Source organism: Typha latifolia, chromosome 15 (assembly GCF_019914945.1).
Source record: "Typha latifolia isolate L0001 chromosome 15, TyphaL0001v2, whole genome shotgun sequence".
Lineage (NCBI taxonomy): Eukaryota > Viridiplantae > Streptophyta > Magnoliopsida > Poales > Typhaceae > Typha > Typha latifolia.
The window spans coordinates 8140643-8163401 of record NC_133100.1 but is presented as its reverse complement, the minus strand read 5'-3'; the positions used below and the strand labels follow the sequence as shown (position 1 = coordinate 8163401).

General features: G+C 37.9%; 5 protein-coding genes and 1 non-coding gene across 10 annotated transcripts; 4 read left to right on the top strand and 2 right to left on the bottom strand.

Moving 5' to 3' along the window:
- Window positions 1-157: 157 nt before the first annotated feature.
- On the top strand, window positions 158-3017 carry LOC140801931 (nifU-like protein 2, chloroplastic). The gene is made up of 4 exons (XM_073157322.1): window positions 158-461; window positions 575-665; window positions 1813-2126; window positions 2614-3017. Exons 1-4 carry the CDS (start codon window positions 357-359, stop codon window positions 2803-2805), a joined length of 702 nt encoding a protein of 233 aa, XP_073013423.1. The 5' UTR covers window positions 158-356; the 3' UTR covers window positions 2806-3017.
- Window positions 3018-3686: 669 nt separating this feature from the next.
- LOC140802008 (serine hydroxymethyltransferase 7-like) lies at window positions 3687-7524 on the top strand. The gene is made up of 4 exons (XM_073157414.1): window positions 3687-4939; window positions 5605-6010; window positions 6744-6845; window positions 6949-7524. Exons 1-4 carry the CDS (start codon window positions 3950-3952, stop codon window positions 7170-7172), a joined length of 1722 nt encoding a protein of 573 aa, XP_073013515.1. The 5' UTR covers window positions 3687-3949; the 3' UTR covers window positions 7173-7524.
- A 686-nt stretch (window positions 7525-8210) lies between these two features.
- On the bottom strand, window positions 8211-9485 carry LOC140802009 (uncharacterized). Of its 2 annotated transcripts, XM_073157416.1 has the most exons (3): window positions 9061-9464; window positions 8375-8981; window positions 8211-8271 (listed from the first exon to the last, which is right to left on the bottom strand). In XM_073157416.1, exons 1-2 carry the CDS (start codon window positions 9412-9414, stop codon window positions 8409-8411), a joined length of 927 nt encoding a protein of 308 aa, XP_073013517.1. In that variant the 5' UTR covers window positions 9415-9464; the 3' UTR covers window positions 8211-8271; window positions 8375-8408. The 2 variants fall into 2 exon arrangements, with proteins under 2 accessions (XP_073013517.1, XP_073013516.1); XM_073157415.1 differs by having other exon boundaries at window positions 8211-8981; window positions 9061-9485.
- A 3612-nt stretch (window positions 9486-13097) lies between these two features.
- TRNAR-UCU (transfer RNA arginine (anticodon UCU)) lies at window positions 13098-13170 on the top strand. Its single transcript has one exon. It is a non-coding gene; the product is annotated as a tRNA-Arg (tRNA).
- A 240-nt stretch (window positions 13171-13410) lies between these two features.
- On the bottom strand, window positions 13411-22720 carry LOC140801888 (protein FAR1-RELATED SEQUENCE 5-like). Of its 4 annotated transcripts, none has more exons than XR_012111544.1 (4): window positions 22602-22720; window positions 19669-22286; window positions 19167-19260; window positions 13411-13756 (listed from the first exon to the last, which is right to left on the bottom strand). XR_012111544.1 is itself a non-coding variant. In XM_073157250.1 (3 exons), exon 2 carries the CDS (start codon window positions 22181-22183, stop codon window positions 19670-19672), a length of 2514 nt encoding a protein of 837 aa, XP_073013351.1. In that variant the 5' UTR covers window positions 22184-22286; window positions 22602-22720; the 3' UTR covers window positions 13411-13756; window position 19669. The 4 variants fall into 4 exon arrangements, 2 of the variants coding, with proteins under 2 accessions (XP_073013351.1, XP_073013350.1); XR_012111545.1 differs by having other exon boundaries at window positions 13411-13705; XM_073157250.1 differs by lacking the exon at window positions 19167-19260.
- On the top strand, window positions 13586-16905 carry LOC140801890 (short-chain dehydrogenase TIC 32, chloroplastic-like). The gene is made up of 8 exons (XM_073157251.1): window positions 13586-13720; window positions 14159-14390; window positions 14487-14566; window positions 14838-14991; window positions 15079-15157; window positions 16024-16105; window positions 16357-16412; window positions 16537-16905. Exons 1-8 carry the CDS (start codon window positions 13603-13605, stop codon window positions 16714-16716), a joined length of 981 nt encoding a protein of 326 aa, XP_073013352.1. The 5' UTR covers window positions 13586-13602; the 3' UTR covers window positions 16717-16905.
- Window positions 22721-22759: the final 39 nt, after the last annotated feature.

Below are 22759 nucleotides of genomic sequence, written 5' to 3'. Positions count from 1 at the left end.
TTTCCTTATTTTAAGAATGTAAATAAATACGATCTCAGATCATCATATAAGATCTCATAAGCAAGGTGCAAATCATCGGATTTCATTACATATATCAAAATTTATTTAAATTCCACTGTTAGGGGATTACAAAATGGGGTGTTAGTGTGTTTGCATCATGATACAATTTTTTAGCGTTTTATACAACCGACTAGATTTTCTCAGAAGAAGAAGAAGAAAAAAAGGTCACGCAACTATAAAATGACCGCCAGACTATACGGAGGCGAGCGGCGAGATCGAGTCGACGAATCGAAGCGTAGAAAGCCAGGGGCCAGGGGGAGAGAGAGAGAGAGAAGAAAGAACGGAAAAAGAAAAAAATGCAACCGGTGGTATCGAATCATCCCTCCTGCTTCGCGGCGGCGCAGCTTCCAGAACCCTCGTCTTCTTCCTCCTTCGTTCCCGTCCCTTCTCTCTCCTCCAGGGTCTCTCTCTCTCTCTCTAACCCTCGTTTCGTCCCTTTTGCCTCCTTCTCCTGTCCGATTGGAATTATCGAACTATGGATGTTGTTATTTGCTAATCTATTGTGTAATCGCAGGGTTCGGGCTTTAGGGGAACGAGGATTCGAATCGCTCCGCACGGGATCTTTTCGCCGCCTCGATTAGCTTCAAGATCCAGGAGGCGCCATGGTGAGCTCTTTCGTCTTGTTTGTCGTCTGGGCTCTTTAGGAAAACAAAAAAAACAAAAACAATCCTAATCGAGAACGATAGGTAAATCTCTCGTAGATGACGCCTATTATGGATTTCGATTCTGTTGCAATATTCAATTTTTCTCATCTGATATCAGTTTCCCTTGCAGATTATTGAGAGCTTGTGCATATACTATACTTGCTTTCAAAAAGAATGGATTACCTTATCTTGTGGATTTAGGACTGTTATCAATTAGTTTATCCATGCCCTTAAATTTACAGATTAGCTATCCTGATTCTCTTAGGCTTATTTCTTGGTTGCGCTCCGTTTTAGAATTCCCTTGCTGGGAAACATCCTATTCTGGACATTCAATCTAGCTAAGCATCCTAGCAGCTGCTCATTTGTCCTCCACGTCAGAGGTTGCCTTTGCATACTGACATTCTTAAGTGATAAAAAAACATAAAAACTTGTTCTTGTCATTCATAATTTAAAACATTGAAGTTTTTTCTTGGTTGGAGAACAAGTTGAAGTTGAGAAAGATCAGAAGATCTTTTTTTAAATTTTCTTTTACCAGCTATCAAGATGACATGAACCCTGTATGAATTATAACTATTTCTCAGAGGATGAAATCAAGTGAGAGAATAATTTCTTATGCACAATTAGCATCTAGAGTTCTGTATAGTAATTGATCGTACTGTATGCTCATGAAGCTTAATATCAATCATGGAGGATTTGTGAAGGAGGTGGTGGATTGGGTGAGCGAGAATGACAATTAGGTCAATTCTGTAAGTCATATCTCAGACACATGAAAGTCAAAGATCTAAACAGCATACCAGGACAAGTGAAGATAGGTAGTTTGATCATAAAATGTTGTAGCCAAGGTAGTAATGTTTTCAGTTTCCTTGGACTTCGGTATAGATAACTGTTATAACATGCTGGAGGATGTGCTATGAGAAATACTGTATTGACAAGTTTTTACTTTTTAGGTGTAAAACAAGTTGAGTATCAAGTAAATGTTCTGGCCAATTTGTCAAAAGTTGGCGAGACAATGAATTGTCATATTTCTATATTGTGAGAGGGCTTTTATGGCTGATTCTGTTATATTCCTGATATTCATCTGGGAGTCCCCTTTTTGTTCTTCTTGCAGCAATGGTTAAAGCTATTGCTACTCCAGATTCGGCAGTGGAATTGCCGCTGACTGCAGAAAATGTGGAATCAGTTTTGGATGAAGTTCGCCCATACCTTATAGCAGACGGAGGAAATGTGGCATTACATGAGATTGATGGAAATGTTGTAATGTTGAAGCTACAGGGAGCATGCGGATCCTGTCCAAGCTCTGTGATGACGATGAAGATGGGAATTGAACGGAGGTTAATGGAGAAAATTCCTGAAATTGTTGCAGTTGAACCGATTACTGATGAGGAGACAGGTCTTGAGCTGAATGAAGAGAACATTGAACAGGTATTTAATTGGCATATTTCCATTTTCTCGTTCTTTATTGTTACTTTCCTTTTCTTTTGAAATCCTATTTCTCTTCCCTTGTGAACCCTTCTCTGCACTCATCAATTCTCTAGACAACTTTTGTATGTTCTAGTGCTTAAGTATTCCAAATTAATACTTTTGGTCTCTGTGGGACCGTCTCTAGGCATAGTCAACTCACTGCAGCTACAAGATTGAAGACAGATCATAACACATGTTGGAGACTGTTTTAGATAGGAAAGTCTCAATGAGAAAAGTATGGATTCTGAAATTAACTGAAAACATCAGTGTCCAAAAATATGTCAAGGGGTTAGAAAATACACAACCGCCATGTTTTCATTGAACTTCACTTCACTGACTTTATCCTCGACTATCATATCTTCCTTGATAGATACCATGGTGGATTTTTCCATAGTTACAAATTTCCAGTGTTGAAAATATTCCATGCTGTTGTTTGAATTGATCTCAGGTGCTTGATGAGATTAGGCCATACCTCACCGGAACAGGTGGTGGCGAGCTTGAGCTTGTTTGCATCGAAGAGCCTATTATAAAAGTCCGACTTACAGGCCCAGCAGCTGGGGTCATGACTGTCCGAGTCGCACTCACTCAGAAGCTCCGTGAAAAGATCCCCGCTATTGCAGCAGTTCAGCTCTTATCGTAATAATCGGGGGAAAGAAATCTTGCCTGTATTTTCCAGTGGTCTCATGCAGTAAACTTCATGTATAATTGCACGCTTTTAATTAATCTAGAAGGCTACAAGGAATACAATTGTTTTTACATATGTTGTTGTCTTGGAAAAGTTTCAAATTTATTCATACACGTCTGTGATTACTTTGAGAATATATTGTACATCTTAGAATGAGTTGTATGCGATGTTGTTTTCTTCCTCGTGCTTCCTACCTTCTTTATCTTTTGCTCATGTGTAATATATTTCTCGGTTCAGTAGGCAAGCAGATCTATGAGTAAAGCCAATTGGTAACTTGGTATTTTTCTGCAATTGGTTTGACTACTTTGTTGACGTTTATCTAATTGTGAGAAGATAATCTTGAAATTATATAATCTTATTTAATTTACAGCTGCTGACCAAAAAAAAAACTGTAGTGTTGTAGGATCCACTAAGGTTTCAAAATATGATTATCCAATTCCTCATTTTAGTCCACTAAAAAAAGATCTTATCCAGTCCAACTTTGAAAACTTTTTTTCAGAAAAATCTCAAATTTGAAATTGTTTTTTAATTAAGGGTAAGTTATTGTTAGAATATACTTAGGGTGAAAAAATATAATTTATTTTAACTTGGAGTGAAGATAAAAATAATCCGGTCCAAATTTCCAAGATATTTACTTAAATAAGGGGACGAGTTGGAGTACCGGAACTAACCTGGACAAGGATAATGTATCCACCCACCATTGCAGGTTCTATACAAGGAATCTCGCAAGCAAGACTACCATTTCTAGTCGCGTATACTGAATACATCCCACAATCGCGTCCCGATTCATCCCCCAATTTTACTACCTCCACGATAAGTCGCGAGTTATCGCGCTCACGCTATCTAACTCGCCATCCTCTCCTACTCCAATTTATATCGCTATGCTCTCCCTTCGCGTTCTCTCCAACTATTTCCGCCATTGATGGAAGCTTCTCGCCTCTCCTCATCGCCTCCCGAATCCTTCTTCCGGTACTTCTACTGCCGCTGTTGTCGCCGCTGTTGCCGCTGCTTCTGTTGCTGCTACTGTTGCTCCTCTCCTTCCGATCTCCTCTAGGGTTAGGGTTAGGGTTAGTAAGTTTCTCGCATCTTAGTTTTTGTTATGGATCTTACACGGCCACAATCGAACCTCTCGGTTGGGTTTCTCCACGCCCATGTCGCACCGGAGAACCCTAGATTGATCCCGTTTCAGCTCCTGAACCAGAGATCGGAAGATATCGGAGACGATTCGGAGGAATCGGAGGAGGAGAGGGAGGTAGAAGAAGAGGAGGACGAGGAGGAAGAGGAATTTAGCTTCCTTGGCTACCCGTTATCCCTCAAGAGGCAGAGGAGGGCCGATTCCCCCTCTTCCTGCTCTTCTTCTTCGCTTCGTCCCTCGAAGAGACCAGGGATCGAGCAAGATCTCGATGCGCGCAGGACGGCGGTGCGTTCCTGGGGGAACCAACCCCTCTCCGTGGCCGATCCAGATGTGTTTGGCATCATGGAGAAGGAGAAGGAACGGCAGGTGAAGGGGATCGAGCTCGTCGCCTCCGAGAACTTCGTCTGCCGTGCAGTTCTTGATGCTCTAGGGAGTCACCTCACGAACAAGTATTCCGAGGGGATGCCGGGAGCCCGATACTACGGCGGTAATCAATATATCGATCGGATTGAGCGGCTCTGCCACCAGCGCGCCCTTGCGGCATTTGATCTCAATCCCGAGTGCTGGGGTGTGAATGTGCAGCCTTATTCGTGTACCTCTGCGAATTTTGCGGTATACACAGGGCTGCTTCTGCCAAAAGATCGTATCATGGGGTTGGATTCACCTTCAGGCGGGCATGTTAGCCATGGGTACAACACACCGAGTGGGAAGAAGATTTCAGGGGCCTCAATATTCTTCGAGAGTCTGTCGTATAAGGTTAATCCACAAACAGGGTACATTGATTATGATAAACTTGAAGAGAAGGCAATGGATTACCGCCCAAAGATACTTATTTGTGGGGGGAGCTCGTATCCAAGGGAGTGGGATTATGCTCGGTTTAAGCAGATTGCAAATAAGTGTGGAGCAATTCTGATGTGTGACATGGCCCACATTAGCGGGCTTGTGGCGGCCAAGGTAGATAACTTCCTCTTTGGCATGTTGAATTTCTTGTTCTGATTTACTAGTGAAAAGAAAACCATGACGCTAATGGATATTGCGTTTGCAATATGCACTTGTTCTATTCTTACGTTAGTATTTATTAAGTTCTAGTTTGTTTTTTCTCTTACCTGATCAAACTGAACAACCATAGGAGTTGCAAGCTTTTTCTGCGGGATCATTCCTTCTTCTGTCATGTACTAATGCCTGGTTTAGTATTTTTGATAAAATAGCGACGTGGATTAAAAAATTTTCAAATCTTATAAACAAAAATTTACCATTTAATGAGATTATCTGAACAAAAAAGACATGCTAAAATTTTGTTCTGAGATCTATCAGGTTCAAACTGAACAATCAAAATCATAGAAGAACTCTCGTAGCTGATTTGATTCCAAATATCTGAATATGAATATAGATGTGGAAACACTTTGAAAAAAAAGAGTGGTATATCTTAGATTTCTTATTAAACTATGAAAAATGCCTTGGGGCATTTGTTAGAACATTTATTATTATTGTTATTATTAATTTGTTATCATAATGACATTGACATGTCAACATTTAATTGGTTGTCAAAAGTAACATTATGGCATGTGGAAGTAGATTTCGATTATTGAAAGTGCTAATTTTTGAATTGCCATGTGCAGGAGTGCCTTAATCCATTTGACTACTGCGATATTGTTACTTCAACAACTCACAAAAGCCTCCGTGGTCCTAGGGGTGGAATTATCTTTTTTAGGAAAGGAAAGAAACCAAGGAAGAATGGGTTTTCATTTTGTCAAACAGACGAAAGTGATCAATATAATTTTGAAGACAGGATCAACTTTGCTGTTTTCCCATCACTGCAAGGGGGACCTCACAATAACCATATTGCTGCTTTGGCAATAGCTTTAAAGCAAGTAGCTACATCTGATTATAAAGCTTATATTCAGCAGGTCAAGAAAAATGCGCAAGCCTTAGCATCTGCTCTGCTCAAAAGAAATTGTCGATTAGTCACAGGAGGCACAGACAATCATTTGGTGCTTTGGGATCTGAGAACTTTTGGGTTAACAGGTATAGATTTTTTGGTCTCTGTATGACTTTTTACGCTCTGAAAGACCTTTTCCTATAATGTAACTCATGTTACAAGAGCCTAAGCAAGCCGAGAAACAATCTGATTGTCTTGGATCAAATCTATATGGCAGTTGCTCAATCTTAGTGTTTTATTCAGGCAAATGTGGACAGCATAAGATGCTAATAAAATACTACAGGCTTAAATTTTCAGTTTAGGAAAGCAGTTCTCACACTGATTACCCCATGTAGTTTTTTTTTTCTTGGAGACAAGCATGATCATAGAAGACAATCTCTTATATAAGAGAGAAAAGCATGGAATTTGCTTTTCAATATCCAAAGAGTTAGAACTTGCACTTTTGTTCTTCGTGAACTTCCAGTGCACCTCCTTTTTCCATTTTCATCACTCTTATCTTGTTTCACTGGAGACTCTTTTTTGTCCCCCACTTTAATTAGTATTTTGGCAAAAATAACAGTGGATCCACTTGTGCCTTGATGCAGCGCTCTACAAGCCAATTACCGATCAAGAATGTTATAGCCAAATCCTAGGAATGATGATGTAAAGTGAACATGTCTTGCAAGTTACCAAGATTTCACAGTATATGGTTTCCCAAAGATCAATTATTTAACCAAGTCTTCCTTAGTTCATAGGATATTGAAATGTTTGATGCACTATTTTCTTTTAAAAGCCCTTTTGACTTGTGGCATAATTGGTCTCCTTTGTGATTTTTGACAGGAAAGAACTTTGAGAAGGTTTGTGAGGCATGCCATATAACTGTGAATAAAACCCCAATTTTTGGTGATAATGGTGCTATTTCTCCTGGAGGAGTCCGCATAGGTAAACTCCAACAAGTGTATGACTTTATATTTTTCCCTCTAAAGCAGTTTCAGGGTGTTTCAGACTTCAGAATAGTAAAGCACTGTAATTTTTCTTCATTTAGGCACGCCTGCCATGACAACAAGAGGCTGCTTAGAGGGTGACTTTGAAGTAATTGCAGAGTTTCTTCTAAGGGCTGCTCAGATTGCTAGCACTGTGCAGAGGGAACAAGGGAAGCTACAGAAGGATTTGTGTAAAAGTCTTCAGAACAATAGAGAGGTTATTGCACTCAGAAACTGTGTGGAGACTTTCGCATCCCAGTTTGCCATGCCGGGATTTAATGCATGAACAGCTTGTGAGCAGCATGCAAACTATCTTACTAAATTTGCATATCCTACCACCTGACTGATCCTAAGTTACAGGCTTTCAGCCTATCGGAAGCTCTTTCTTACTGCACAGGTTCTGACACATGCATATTTTTGTACTGGAAATATCATAATACTACTCATACAGAACTACGCTAAGTCCTGATACAACACATACTTCCAGTTACTTTGTAAATATATGATATGAGGTCATTTTTGTACCACTTGTATTTATATTGATTATATTGTGGGATTAAGATTGCTGTAGTTCTTTGTCTTGCTGCTTAAATGTACAGTTCTCCTCGGGATGATGTGAAGTGATTCTTTAGTTCAAAGCTGCTATCAATCGAATGCCAAGTAAAATTTGGTTTGATCTAATATGAGATAGTGTGTTCGCTAGCAACGTTTAACAGTTATCTTCTATTGCCTCATAGGGAATATTTTAAGCCTTCGGTGCTTGAATCTACGTTGATGGATTTCATTCCTTGTCTTTGGCTCTTTGCTTATCAATATGTAGATCAGTTTCATAGATTTTGAAATCTATACTGCATGTTTTCCTGTTTTCTTCTGAGGATAAGTGGAGGTCGTAATGTGGTGTTTATGAGCTTCTGTCCTACCTTGTGATTGTGCTTAGAGAGGTCCAGAAACTTCTCCAATTTGTTTCAGAATCTTTTCATATATAAGATTCCCTTTCTTTTCTAGAACCATTGGACATGAAAGATAGGTGGTACACTGAACACCTAACAAATTAGTTGGACAAAAGCTTTCAACAACAGTTCCATCTTTCTCTTTTAAGGACCAAAGGTATCTCCAGCCACCTTTTTATTTATGTTTTTCTGCCTGTCTAAAATGATGAAAGATCGGGAGAAAGGAAGGAAGCCATCACAAGCTAAAGGAACACAAGCAGAAAAGTCCATTATTTTTTACCTTCCAATATGTAGTACCATTTCTTGTTAAGATTCAAAACAGTGGCAAGAAGGTCTGGATGTGACACTTACCTCTTCTATTAACAAGCCATATATTGTTGTGCTCCTTTGCAACTTTTACCATCATTTCATTAAAAACCACACCTCGCTCTCCAACTTGGGAAAAAGAGGGGAATTGGGGAAAGAAAAGTAAACAAAAAGCTCTATAAACTATTCAACTTTGAGCAAAACCAGAGCAGGAAGAGACCATAACACTAACCTCCATTCCATAGTATTTACCACCATGTCTTCCTTCACCTATGACTGCATATATCCAGGAGCTTCTTCCTCCCTTCTACAATCTCATCAAAGATGTCATCAAGCTGCCCAATAATACCCTCAGTTCCAGAGCTTAGCAGTCCAAGCCACCCCTTCAAGGTCTCAACTTTGTCACATCCCCCAACACCCTCCTTCTCCACCTTTAGCTCATCCATGGCTTTTCTTGCCATCCTAAACTCATGCATGAGGACTCCAAATCCACCCTCCATCCTTCCCATTTCCTCCATCACCCTCTGCTGCAATCTCCCCATGGAAACCATGAATCCATAGCCAAAGAAAAGTGACCCCTCAATTGTTGTCATTCTACTGGAATTTGCAGAGCACCAAGAAACCATTCCCCAGAGAAGGATTAGGAGGAGGAAGGAGCTCACCTTCCTCATTGCAAAGAGAACTCCCCTGAATCCATTGAACCCATTAAGCTTCGATTCGATTGGGACCTTCTCGTCCAGCCGAATAGTCAAGGCTTCAATCCTAGTCTCCACCAATACCCTGTTCTCCTCCTCCACTCCCATGGCTTCTCTTCGGCAAACCGAGATCACCCGCTTTACCTGCATCCATTAAAAAAAATCCCAACTTTAAGGTAAAAGATTGGTTTTTGAAGAGAAAGAAGTAAGACCCAGCAAGGACCTGTCGTACAAACTGGGGGTTTGAATCCCCGTGCTCGAGCAAGGCGACCAAGTCGGCGAAGGCCGAGCAGTAGCCCTCCATTCTGGAGATGCCCAACTTGAGAAGATGGCAAGATTCCCACAGACGCGAGCTCTCGTCCATGTACTCGTCGAGCCACATCTCCCCCACGGGGAGGTGGAGGTCTTGGACCAAGCTGGTGAGTTGGGAGTGGGAGGAGCGGAGGAGGGAGACGACCCTTTGGAGGAACTGGAGGGACATGAAGCCTTTGGAGGACGAGAAGGACGACTCGAGGTCGTCGAGGCTTTGGGTGAGGAAGGAGTAGAAGCCATTGGTGGAGGTGGAAGAAGGCTTCATCGGGGTGAGGAGAAGAAATGGTGAAGGTTAGGGAGAGGGAGAGGGGGGAATTATATACAGCATATGTGTATATATATATATATATATATATATATATACACTCCTTTAATGCACTTCATATCTATCTATCTTTCTTACTAACAAAAAAAAATGTTAATATACTTAAGAGTATAATAGTAACACCAAATTATAATTTCTAAGTTGTCACTCTTTAACAAGTTATTTTGCATATAGATGGCCAATTTTTTTATTTACTTATTTCATATTTATATGTATACTCTTCACTTCGGGTTATTTGTTGATAATTATATTATTTTAGTAATTATAGATAGAAATAGATAATTAAATTTAAATTGAAGTCTCTCTTATGAAGGTAAAGAATTAAATTTAAATTGTATAGTACTGACTGATATCTTCTATAATTAAGATTTATCTATATTTAAGAGAGAAAATTTTAACGGAAGAAAAAGATGTGCAACCCGAAAGTTAGGCGCTAACAATTTAATTTTCTTAATTAATATACCCTTTTATTTACATATGGTGTTAGAACTGATACTGAAAAATTTGTACCGGGCATGAAAACTGATTATTATAGCAATGAGAGATTAGGGTTATAAATTTTAGAGGGATATTAAAGTAGAACTTATAGGTAAAGTAAGGGGGGCTTTTGTCAAAATCCCAAACCATTTTTATTTTTGGTAATTATGATTATTCCATTTGTAGGGGTTAGATGATTAGAATCTGCCATTAATCGCATATGTGTATATAAATCTTCTCATTATCTCTTATTTTCTTTCTTCATATAAATATTTGAAAAATTTATTATATATATTTGCTTTTATTATTATTAACATGCTATTGTATGGGCTTTTAATCCATCAATAAATTTGAGTAATTACTATAATTAATGATAACATATGGTAAATAAAAATATGAGAAATGATTGCTAGAAAGTGAGAAAAATTTCTCTACTTTTAATGTTTAATTGTAGAAAATTAATAAAAAAAGTGACCACCTTACCAACTAAAAATAACTCTACGTTTTTATTTTGACTTTTTTAAAAAAAATAAGTCTGTCAATTTTTTGAACTTAACTTTCTATCTACTAAATACACTTTTTAGCTATCAAATACAACGTTAAATAAGAGAAGATGACTAATAATAAGAGAGTGAATAACTCATTTTCACTCTATTTTCTTAACACAGTAGAGCGTGAGACTTCTAGAAAATTATCACATTTTTTTTTCTACTTTTTATCTATCGAACATAATATTTATAATATAATACTTTTCAGCAAAATTGCCCATAAAAAAAGGCAATCATATCCTTTTTTTTAATTTTTTTGACAAAAAATGTATTTCTTTTTTCTACTAAATAATTGAGATTGAGATTTGGTATTGCCCCTGTTCATGTTGACCAAATTGACAGGAATCTTCTCAAAACGGCGCCGTTGTTGTGCTGGGACCAAGTGATAGGCTAGAAGAGAAAAAAAAGAAGGAATTTTTTCTTTACATATATATATATATATATGTGGATGCTTTTTTTTGCTTCTCTTTTTCTACCTACCTTTTCTTCTCCCTTTTTCTTCTCTCTCTTTTTCTTCCTTCTTTCCCCCTCCCCCCTTTCCTATTATTAAAGCTAGACACTTATTACTGGCTAAGAGAGAGAGAGAGAGAGAGAGAGAGAGAGAGAGAGAGAGAGAGAGAGTCACTTTCCATGCGAGGGGTTGTAGAAAACTTGGTACTTATATTTTATAAACATGGCCATGTCTCGTTTGTTAGTATGTAGGACCAACACCAACCTAGTAATTGAATAACCCATGTGCTAAGATCCATCTTAGGGTGAGGCATCATGTACCAAATGATGAGGGTGGTTGATTGGTTTCATCTATCTATCTATCTATCTATCTATCTATCTATCTATCTATCTATCTATCTCTTTTACTCTTACTAGAAATGGATCAAGAGAGGATTTCTATCTTATATCATAGCACTTTACGCTTTTAAAACCTTGTTTGGTATAACTATGTCATTTTGAACTTTTATATTTTAAGTTGATAGTCTTTTTGTGTCGTTTTATCTTACAAAGTGTTAACCCTTTTAAATAAAAACATAGTTATTTAAGTTATCTTGTCATCTTTACTAATAAAGTTTATAATTATAGTTTCGTCAAAAAGGAACTTAAGAGGTATAGTGATATAAAATAAAGTTAGGGTAATCATATTTGCGAATAAAAAGGCAAAAGTTTACATAAACTTGTAGAAAAATCTTGAGGTGGTCATTACTTGGGAAGGAGAATGGAAATGATGGATCTAATTTTATACATGCATATCTCAATCCACTATCCAAATCTTTCCACTCCCGCTTTCTTCCTTCTTTAATTTCGTCTCTTTCTCTCTATCTACCTTAATTTCTTATTGCAAATCTTGGGTGCTTTAAGGTGGAGGAGACTTTTATTTTATTTTATTTCATTTTATTATGCTTTGCTTTTGAACTCGTGGGTTCTTGGAGAATGGGATGCTTGGATTTGGGGAGGAGAACAGGCATGTTGGCCTTTTAAAGGTCTCATTGGAGACTTAATTGGGTACTAATGAGAATATAAATGCAATTAAACAACGCACAAAGTGTAGTATTAAAAGGGCTAGTTGCTTGTTTTAAATATTGGTAGATCCTGCATTCCTTAATCTTTTGATTATTAGGTATGATTCATGATTAGTGCGGATTCCAACTAATTAACAAAGAAGGTCATTATCAACCCTAATTATATTACCATTTGCTCTTCTCTCAAAATATTCAATTTTTTTGTTTTTAAAGGAATACCTTTCAAACTTAACTAATAGCTAAGATTTCATCAAACATCTTAACAAAATAACAATATATATATATATATAGATATATATTTCACAAATAAATATAACATTTTGAAGGGATTTGCATGCGAAAATAGATTAAAGAAGAAGAAGAAGAAGAAGAAGAAAACCTTTAATTTTAATCTATATCTCCACTTGGATGTGTATATGATGTAATGAGATACCTACCTAAAAGTGGAAGAAGATAGCAATGCAATGGCTAATGATTGGAATGTTATTTGATTTGTTATTATATTGGCTTAGTTCTTTGTTCTTCTTGCATGATTTTTTTGAAGGACTAGGCTAATTAAGTCCATGCCACTCTATGGAAGTGACAGCCACAAAAGTAGTGTCAAATGGAGAGTGCTACTTCTAGTGGCAATGGTAGTGGTAGTGGTAGTGCCAATGTCTTCTACTCTATTGCCTCCCTGACTTCAAAGCTAGTGATTATATTAATATCCATCTTGTATTTGTATGGCACCCAGTTATCCAAATAAGGAGGCCCCCAGCCACTGTAGGTTAGCTTAATTTTATGGACACTTCCCACACATAATAGTTATTAGGGTTGATATTTAATAGACTTATTTATTCATTTATTTATCGAAAATTTATATGTCTGTGATTTACACTCGAACTTCTAATTTGTTAACATTAAAAAACAAAAGACGGCAGTAACTATGACTTAAGAAGACTTTTTTTGAGGATCTTATAATAGAATGAGATGTCTCAAATTAAAGCACTTGAGCCGAAATTAATTAAGCTTAGGTCGGCTTGCTTAGAGTTTTTTTAAATAGCCTTAAAATGTAAGATTTAATTCGTTCTATTAAGACAAGCAAGCGCCCGTGGCCTAATGGATAAGGCGTCTGACTTCTAATCAGGCGATTGTGGGTTCGAGTCCCACCGGGCGTGTTGTTTAACTTTTTTCTCTCTCTCTCTCTCTCTCTCCCCCTTTTGGGTAATAATTATAACAAAAGGAGATAATTTGCAACTTTGGAAAAAACGAGCGGTAGTTTTCCTTTTGGTAATAAGGTTAGAAATGCACGTAGTGATTTGCAAGAAAATCCCAACTTTCGCTCTCAGGTTCAAGAATCAAGCCCAAAACTGAAACTCAGATCCAAAGCCCAAAGCCCAAAGCCCACAAAGTCAAAGTTAGCCAGGCTATACAAAATTTTCTTCATCTCAATCATGTGAAAGATAAGAGGACATGAATACACACCACAAGTCCCCCTCTCTTTTTTCCCCATTTGCCACTTTCAAAAGGCTACAATCAAATGATACTTATACCAACTGTAGTCTCTCACCTTCACAAACTTACAGAGGAATTTGTTAAAAATAGCTGGCATGGGCCTGTGGAACTGGCCATGGAGGAGAGGACCTTCCAGCAGCTTCGGCAAGTCTTCCACGGGCAAAGAGGTCACCGAAGGGATCGACGCCAGCCATCTCACTGCCATAGTTACAGGTTCATGAATTCCATAAACTCCTCCATCTCCAAAGTCTTGATAGAAAATAAGGAAACAGGGAACAAAAGAGACAAGGAGAGCAATAGAGATTAACAAGTAGGATCTGGATGACCTACTGAAGCTTTAGAACACAAATTTAACTCATGAAGAATAAGAATTATAAGAAGCCACAGTAAGCATAAGTAAGAAAACCCGTTTAGCCTGACACTGCATAAATCATTCTCGAAGGAAAAAAATGAATCTTATATTATTTAAACAATTCAAATTTCCCTACTAGCAAACTCAACAATCACACCAGTGAGTAGTTCCAGAAGCAGCTACCAATGCATTAAGTACTATATACACCTATATGACAACAAAAAAGATAAAACAGAAGCAGTACACATTCCAATCTTGCTAGCCATTGCCTGTTAATTTTAACTATTGATGCATGGTAGGAGCAACAAATGGCATAGGAAAAGAGGCAGCAAGAGTACTAGCACTACGAGGAGCAAAAGTAATTATACCATCACGAACTCTAGAGAGTGGGATGAAGGTAAAAGAAAGTCTCCTCAAACAAAATCCACATTCAAAACTCCAGATTGTGGAGATGGATCTCAGCTCCCTCGACTCTGTTCAAAAGTTTGCTCAATCCTTCAGTGCATCAAACAAGCACTTGAACATTCTAATGTATGATAATCAGCTGGTGAATTACAATTTATTGAGATCCAACAGTCTGTGTTTTTGAAAGATTTCTAACAGATACATTCTTCTGAATGCTTACAGCAATAATGCAGGAATAATGGCTTGCCCATTCCAACTATCAACAGATGGAATAGAGCTGCAGTTTGCTACGAATCACCTCGGTATAGATCCAGCTACCAAATAATATGGAATGCAACTTTCTCTTTTACAACCCACTTCCATGAGCACAAATAATCATAAATATGTTGTCATATTTTCTTTCCTTGAATTGATTTTCTTGATCTTACTTGAGTATTCTAATTTTGCTGGACAAGACATGATAACAGCTGATGCTTCCATGTATAATAACTTTTTTAAATTTTGACTATGTCGAGTAACACTTATGGTAGAATAACACTGGAATGCACTAATTAATTTGCTTAACTAATGTAGGACATTTCTTGCTGACGAATCTCTTACTTGACAAGCTGAAAGCTACCGCCAAAGAAACAGGAATACAGGGAAGGATAGTGAATGTCTCATCAACTGCTCATAAAAGAAGCAATGGATCCTTTTTCAATCTGGATGAAATGAATGATAAGTCACGGTACTTTATAGATTTTCTATTGGATGATTATTTTTCAAACTCATACAATAGCACCACAACCACTTGGATTTTTCTTTTGGGGTACAGGTACAAACCTTTTGGTGCATATGCTCATTCAAAATTAGCAAACATTCTCCATGCAAATGAGCTATCTAGGCTTTTACAGGTCTGATGTTTCTCCTTTGTTTACTGAAATACACTGGCAAACGTCTCCACTTTCAAATATTAAACATAGTCTTAAAAAGATTTCTACATATAAATGATGGGAGAGAAACCAAGCAATAGAGAAATATAAATTTATTTGATACCACTACTTCAACTAAAAAAAAGGACTACCTAAAAGAGACTCAATAGTGACTACAAAAGCACATATATCAACACGAAAGTTTCAGAAACACTCTGTGTCAATATTCTAACTAGAACCGATAGAACTGTGTCTGTATTGGTAAAAAATCACTAGTTCATGCAACCATTCCTCACTCTATATGTTAAAACAATAGAGTTAGGTTAGCCACATTCTAATAATTCCATGAGCTTCTGTAATTTCTTAAGAGAGAAAATGTTTAAACCATTTTCAAGACAATACTGATTGACTGAAACACAATTTGTCTCAAAATGTGTTTTAAAAAATAATATCTTTTAACACATTTATGCTCACTTAAAGGAAAAATTTGTACAACATAGTATGGTCAAACTGAAACTACTTTCCAGAGACTCTTGGATGCAAATTCAGAAATCCCTGATGTTAAACACTGTCAGTGGATTACTCTAAATTATCGTTAACTATCAAAAATTACAGAAGTGTCAGCGCCATCACATATATTGACACCAACCTAACAAAGGCTTGAAACCAAATATAAACTAACTTCACTATATGGTCCCCTTGTGAACAGAACACTAACTTTTAAATTACCCAACTGTGGTTCCTGGTTTGTGCAATTTTCATATCCACATTATTCTGAGTTAATGTTTCAAAAAATTGAATTAGCAACATTTCTAGGCATAATCTAATTAAAATTTGGTGTCAAATAGGAAGAGGGATCCAATGTTACAGCAAACTCTTTGCATCCAGGACTAATATTCAGCAATATAGGCCGCTACCTTAATGTAGATGGTAATGGTACTTCATTCTTCACATTTCCAATTTGAATTTTGAGGGCGTCAACTAGTGTGAATTGCCACCATGCACACTGGCACAGCTGGTTCTGATCAGGAAAACATCCTCTCCAGTAATGGAGGTAAAGTTGCATATTTTTTGATCTCACCAGACCTTGCATTGGAGCCTTGTGCACTAGTGACGCCCTTTGTCTATATTGTGAAGTCTCTTATTAACTGAAAAATATATTCACTCCCTGCATCATGCAGTTGCAATAGGTTTGCTTGCGACACTGGCTAAACCTTTTGTTAAAAGTATACCCCAGGTAAGGCAGCTTATCTACAATTATTTACTTTTACTTTTTCACTGATTCAAGTCATTTATCATCAAAAATCCACTTGAGAATTCTGAGATCCTTCTGCGCTACTAAAGACACCCTACACCTGCAGGGAGCTGCAACTACCTGTTATCTAGCATTACACCCAAAGCTAAAAGATGTAACTGGAAAATACTATGTTGACTGCAATGATGCAGTACCTTCTGCTAAAGCAAGAGATGAAGCCTTGGGTAAAAAGCTGTGGGAGTATAGTCAAGGGCTTATTGAAAGAAGCAGAAAACCTACATTATGAACACCTTTTGCAGTTCTCCTTCACACTAATTAAGATATTTCAAGCTCGGAAAAATCTCATCATTATCATTACTGGTTTAAAGATCATTAGGTTTATTTTTCCTATATCAGATAACATATATATGATGACTCATGTACTATCTCTTTTCACTAATGAGAAGATGCTTATGGTACTCTATGCCTTCTTAAATTTAGTGCTGTGTTTTCTACTCAGTATAAATATGCTACTTTTGTGATTATATATATTTTTGGTTTTCTTTTATTTCATTTCCTTTTCTCACTGCGGATGTTCCATTATCAGCTCCTTCTTGTATTATACTCTTGATATCTGCAAGAGAAAACCCTGATGGATTTAAATTCTAATGAAATACTTTTCTAGGTTTTGCCATTCCTCAAAGTCATAAAGACAATATTCTGTTTCATGCTCTTGTTTCAACCTCAAATACATTGTTCATCAAGAAATTTAGCTACCTGGCCTTGTTACTATACCACCTGGTAGGTCTCTGCAAAACTATTAGGAAAATTTACTGCATGGGAGAGTGATGGCTTGAAAAGAAGATGCTTTGACTTCATAAAATTAGAATGCTTGTGCATTGTTTATTCCATCACTCACACTTCCAGCCTCAAAGTACGTATTCTGAGGGTAAAAATGTACTATTAAATTCAAACTTAAATTACATCTCACCAGTAGCACAATTCTTAAATGAAGAAAGATTCTTAGCCCTAACTTAATCAAAAGCATCAAAGGAATAAACAAATACTATCATTCAAGATGCACTTAACAACCATCAAAATTTATCTTACTTCAAATCATGATTCCAAGTTTTGGCCGGATATTGGCCAGATCGACCGATATCTGATCCGCATCGGGCGGGATCTCTCCCTCTCTAATTTTTTTTTCATTTCTTCTCACTGGTGCCCCATCTCTCTTATTCCTTTTTACTGTCTCCCTCTAGCGTCTCCCTCTCTCTTTTTCTTTCTCCGCTCTCTCTCTTGTCTCTCTCTCTCCCCTTCACAGAGAGTGAGATAGAAAGATGAGAGAGAGTGGAGAGAGAGAGGGAAGAAGAGATTGAGAGGGAGTAACAAAGAGAGAGGGATGAAGAGACTGAGAGGGAGAGAAGGGAGAGAGAAGAAAAGAAAAAAAATTAGAGAAAAAATTACCTTGTGATAGTAAGAGAGAGGGAGGAAGAGGGAGATTGAGAGAGAGAGAGAGAGGAGGGAGAGAAGAAATAAAAAAATAAAATTTGCCTTATGACAATAAGAGAGAGAAGGTAGAGAGAAGAAAAGAAAAAAAATTAAAAAAAAAAAAATTTGCCTTGCTAGTAATATAGAAAGGGAGAAAAAGAGAGAAGGAAAAAAAGAAAGGAAAGCCAACTCGGTATACATCAAAGTATTGAATAAGTTAATATAATTTTTAGTTTTTAGACTTCATATGCGAATAATTCTTATTTTCTTACTATTTTTCTAAATTTTTTAAATTATTTTATATTTTAAAATAATATTTAGAATTTATATAATTAAAAATAGTTCGATTCGATACAAACGACCAATACAATTGATACAACCGATACAATCGATATGCATCATTTTTCAGAGATGATCGATCCCGATCCCAATACCTAGTTTTAGAACCTTGCTTCAAATAACGTGAATCCGATTTCTGATGCTTCTACGAATAATTAAGACAAAAAAAACACACACACAAAAAACAATCAGATAGACATTAGAGAAGCGCACTTCATTGCAACATGTGGAGTAAATTATTAGCAGTCTAACTTTGATTATCCTAATACTGTCAGATCCATGTCTAGGTTTTCAAACAATGGGGGACGGATTGTAAATATGATTACTGCTCTATGGAGAATGAATATTCCTTTGAAAATTATAGCTTTCTTGTGCTTAGTGGGGGCATAATAGAACTATTGGAGTGGACATGACAGATGTGTGTAGGTAATGTAGTTGTTTGATGTTATTTTGGATGTCGGTTTGTTAGTTTGTAGTGTAATGGTTTACTAAATTCTGGGTTGTGGTTCTAGCTTGGAGGTTGTATGGTTGTTTAAACTCCTTTGTTTTGTAATAAAACAGAGCCTTTGTTGGCCTGTGTGCAAAGCATATAAGACAACAGCATAGCATTGATAAAAATAACTTAGTAATAGGAAAGTGAGGCTTGTCAAATGACCATCTTCCTGCATGAACTATGGGCCATCTCCATAGTGTACACAGGAGCAGTAGTCAATCATTGATATAGTGGTAATCATATAAAATGACTTGTATGATCATCTTGTACAAGACCTCTTCACATAAGCTAGTTACCCATTTCCTCTACATTATGTGACTAACACTTTGCCATAGGCATAGTTTTCATCTAGATTATGTCTACCGACTACAATTCCAGCATTTCACTAAATGTACTACACAACTTATCAACTTAAACTTTGAAAGATCAGATACCAGATTTTATGAAATTCTGAACCTTGCTGAATTTCTGGTCGAGCCAGGATTCTGCCAACAGCCGGTGTGGCAGTATGGCAAGAGTTGGATAACTCTGCATCAGACAAAATTGCATTATCAATCTCCAACCTAAGGCAACTCTAAAGTTGGCATTTGGCAGTAAATATCTGATAGCTGATTAGTTACACCAGAAAAAAAATTTATAGCATGCCAATTTCTTCTTAGAATTGGACTATTCCATGCTCCTACATATGCTAGTCATTTAATTTGAAAGGAAGGAAATAGCCTCAAATTAGAAGTAGAGAAAGATCTCAGTGAAAACACATTATTCTGGGTAACATAAAATTAATAATGTGCTACACTTAAACACTATTTAACCAAGTCCAGTGCAAATTTCAAATGATACCGATCAGCAAACAGGTTATTATATCATAGTTAGAATAAATTTTAGTTAATACATGGCAAACCAGGTAACTTGTTTGCAGTCAGTTAAAAATATTACCTTAAACATCAGGATCCTCAGGTGGCCTTGTCTGTAAAATTTGGTAAACTTGGTCCATAAGGCGGTCTGACAAGCTCTCAATAAATGTGTATGTATCGACAGATTCTGCAGCCCTAACTGCAATTTTGTTGAAAATGCAGCATAAAGAGCTATAACGCCTTGCAAGGGCTGAGCTAACATCATTATTAATTGCAAGCTCACAATTGTCTCTTAGGTTCATGACTTTTGCATTTGGTGTCCACCTCTTCATTATGTACTGGGGTGGGAGCTCCTTAACATTAATAATATCAAGTGTTTTCAGTACATGCCGGCACTGTATACCAGTAAACTCGAATCTTTTGCAACTGCACTCTACTGTACCATTTGATGAATCAAATCGGACAGTGTATTCTCTTGGGTTCTCTGTGGTAACTTTATATTCAAATGTTGTTCCGACCTGACCACAGCTATATACCATACAATCCATGGACAGTTCAAACTCCATTTGGAACATTTTGAATACTGCAGGAGTGTATGCATTTGCTGCCTGCCTCAACATCCGTGAAGAAGGAAATTGTGAAATATTTTGATGCACAGAAAGATCAGCCTGAATTTCTGATGTTCGCTGCTCATCAACTATTCTGTCATAATGTTTAAAGAAGTCTAGAAGATCTAAGTCTCGATTCAAGTATTCTTTGAGCATACTGCTCATGTTTTCCCTCACTAATGTTGTTTTAATGTCAGCACAAAATGTTTGGCGTCCATAAGGCAACGCCCACTTCTCCCTGTCATCATATAACTTTTTCAACCAATCATTTTTATGAAGATCATAATCCTGTAACATTGTTTTCCATTCGAATAAGAACTCCTCCTCATCTTCACAATCAAATAGGCATCTGCTGAAATCTTTAGCAAAAGTTGTTGAAGCTTGGAAAACAAAATTTAGGTGCTTTTCTGCATCATTGTAGATGTGCCACACACAAACACGATGAGTCGTACCTGGCCACACCATGGTTACAGCATCATGAACTTCCGAGGATCTGTCAGTTAGAATAACCTTTGGCTGTTTTCCACACATAGCTGTCTTGAATGTCTCAAACAACCACTTGTATGATTCTTTACTATAATCATACAGCAAAGCTGCAGCAAAAACAATGGGCTGCTTATGATGATTCACACCGACGAAGGGTGCAAATGGCCTACCATGATCGCTCAGTTTGGACGTAGTGTCAAGGCATAATATATCGCCAAAGAATTCAAAGTCCACCATGGACTTGGCATCTGCCCAGAGAACATTTGTTACTTGATCATATGGATCCAGCTGCACTGCATAATAAAAGGATGGATCACAACTCTGCTTTTCTTGTAAGTATTGCATTAATGCTCCTACATCCCCTAACCTCATAGAATTGGTACGCTTTGAGGGTATATAATTCTTATAACCATCAGAAATAAAAGGCTGCCGAAAGTTCTCAACCTGCCTATCAACATGCTCATCACTAGGTTCAGGTTCAACTCCTGGACCTTCTTCTATCTGCATAAGATCAGGTGGAGGGTTGATTGCCCTTCTTCGCCAACGCCACTTCAGCATGTGAGCTTTTGATGGGACGATGAGTCCATGGTTATGCTTGGGCTCAAATTTAGACACACGATATTTACCGTTCTTTGCAATCTTAATGGTCATGCCTGCAGGGCAACCAGTTCGGTCATATAGTTTTGGATTTCTCCCCTCCTCGCCCTCTAACTTTTTGCGAAAACCCTCTTTATGGCAAACATACTCCCTCGAATATATTACACCCGAGGCTCTCCGTTTCACCAGATGCTTTCGAACACTGAACCCAACTCCATTTGCGTAGTTAACATAGAACTGGTAAGCCTCTTGATCATCCTCAAACTCCATATCAATCTTTGGGACCCAATGCTCACCTGCAGGAATATTATTCTCACTGGCCATTACCAAAGATCTATTAGGTCTACTCTCTTGCACCCCCCTCTGCACATATCTCATCACAGCTCCCGTCCCACCAGCCCTTGTAGCATTCATGGACTTTGAAGGTAAGTAAGTTTTCGGACTAGGACGAGGAATAACTGCTCTAGCCATGTTCTTGGTAGAAACTGTCTCTGTCGCTCCTGAATCATTAGTCTTATCGCTCTCCTCGACCAGGATGTTCGCCGTTACAAGATCATGATTATGATTAGGCTCAAAGTCACTGATGCGAAACCTGCCATCATCCATGAGCCTCACAGTAATATGTGCACGACAACCGGTTCTCCGGTCAGGCCGCGGCCTCTTCCCAGGCTTAAGTGTCCTACAAAAACCTTCCTTGTAACAGCAAAACACCCTCGAGTACACTATGCCCGAAGACCTTCGCTTCACCAAATGCTTCCGAACCCCAAACCCCATCTCCTTGCCATAGAGGCAGTAAAACTGGTAGGCCTTCTCGTCTGTTTCAAACACCATATCAATCTTCGGAACCCAACTCTCATCTGCGGCATCCTCCACCAAAACGATGGCCTTCTCTGCCGAGACCGCCATCTTTTCCCTTCTATAACCCAAAACCTTGATTCCAACCCTCAAAAGGATGCGAATTTTCGAAGACCCAGTTCGTATTGACCACCAAAAAGCTCGACAAATCGATCTGGATAAGAATTATTCGAGCTCTCGTAAGCAGCTTAACTAGAAGGGGGGGAAAAAGAGATACTTCATTTTAACAAAGAATGGAGCCTCAGAAACGAAAACGCAAAAAGCAAGAAGAGATCCCAAGAACAAATTCAGCGGTTCCATCCTTCAAAATATTCGATATTGCGACAATTAACACTAGAAAGCTCGAAAAAACAAATCCGAGCACGAACAATGGTTATTTTGAACAAAGAAGATTGCATCTTAGAAACGGAAACGAGCAAGCAGACGAGAAATTCGAGAACAAAGGAGATCAAATCGAAGTCGAACTCACCTAGGTGCTGCCCTCTTCTTTTTAGCTTCTAATTTTGGAGGGGCGGGAATTGGAGGGAGAGAAGGAGAAGGGGATCGGACGAAGGAAAGGTCCGACCAACCTTGGACGGCTACGCAATACAAGAGAGGGGGAGGGGGTGAGCAGGTTTGGGGGATGGT

Coding starts and splice junctions, on each gene's coding strand:
- LOC140801931 (XM_073157322.1), top strand. CDS start 357: ATGCAACCGGTGGTATCGAATCATCCCTCCTGCTTCGCGGCGGCGCAG. Junction 462..574: donor TCCCTTCTCTCTCCTCCAGG/GTCTCTCTCTCT, acceptor GTGTAATCGCAG/GGTTCGGGCTTTAGGGGAAC. Junction 2,127..2,613: donor ATGAAGAGAACATTGAACAG/GTATTTAATTGG, acceptor AATTGATCTCAG/GTGCTTGATGAGATTAGGCC.
- LOC140802008 (XM_073157414.1), top strand. CDS start 3,950: ATGGATCTTACACGGCCACAATCGAACCTCTCGGTTGGGTTTCTCCAC. Junction 4,940..5,604: donor GCGGGCTTGTGGCGGCCAAG/GTAGATAACTTC, acceptor TGCCATGTGCAG/GAGTGCCTTAATCCATTTGA. Junction 6,846..6,948: donor TCCTGGAGGAGTCCGCATAG/GTAAACTCCAAC, acceptor TTCTTCATTTAG/GCACGCCTGCCATGACAACA.
- LOC140802009 (XM_073157415.1), bottom strand. CDS start 9,414: ATGAAGCCTTCTTCCACCTCCACCAATGGCTTCTACTCCTTCCTCACC. Junction 8,982..9,060: donor ACCCCCAGTTTGTACGACAG/GTCCTTGCTGGG, acceptor TAATGGATGCAG/GTAAAGCGGGTGATCTCGGT.
- LOC140801890 (XM_073157251.1), top strand. CDS start 13,603: ATGGGCCTGTGGAACTGGCCATGGAGGAGAGGACCTTCCAGCAGCTTC. Junction 14,567..14,837: donor GTTTGCTACGAATCACCTCG/GTATAGATCCAG, acceptor TAACTAATGTAG/GACATTTCTTGCTGACGAAT. Junction 14,992..15,078: donor GAAATGAATGATAAGTCACG/GTACTTTATAGA, acceptor TTTGGGGTACAG/GTACAAACCTTTTGGTGCAT.
- LOC140801888 (XM_073157250.1), bottom strand. CDS start 22,183: ATGGCGGTCTCGGCAGAGAAGGCCATCGTTTTGGTGGAGGATGCCGCA.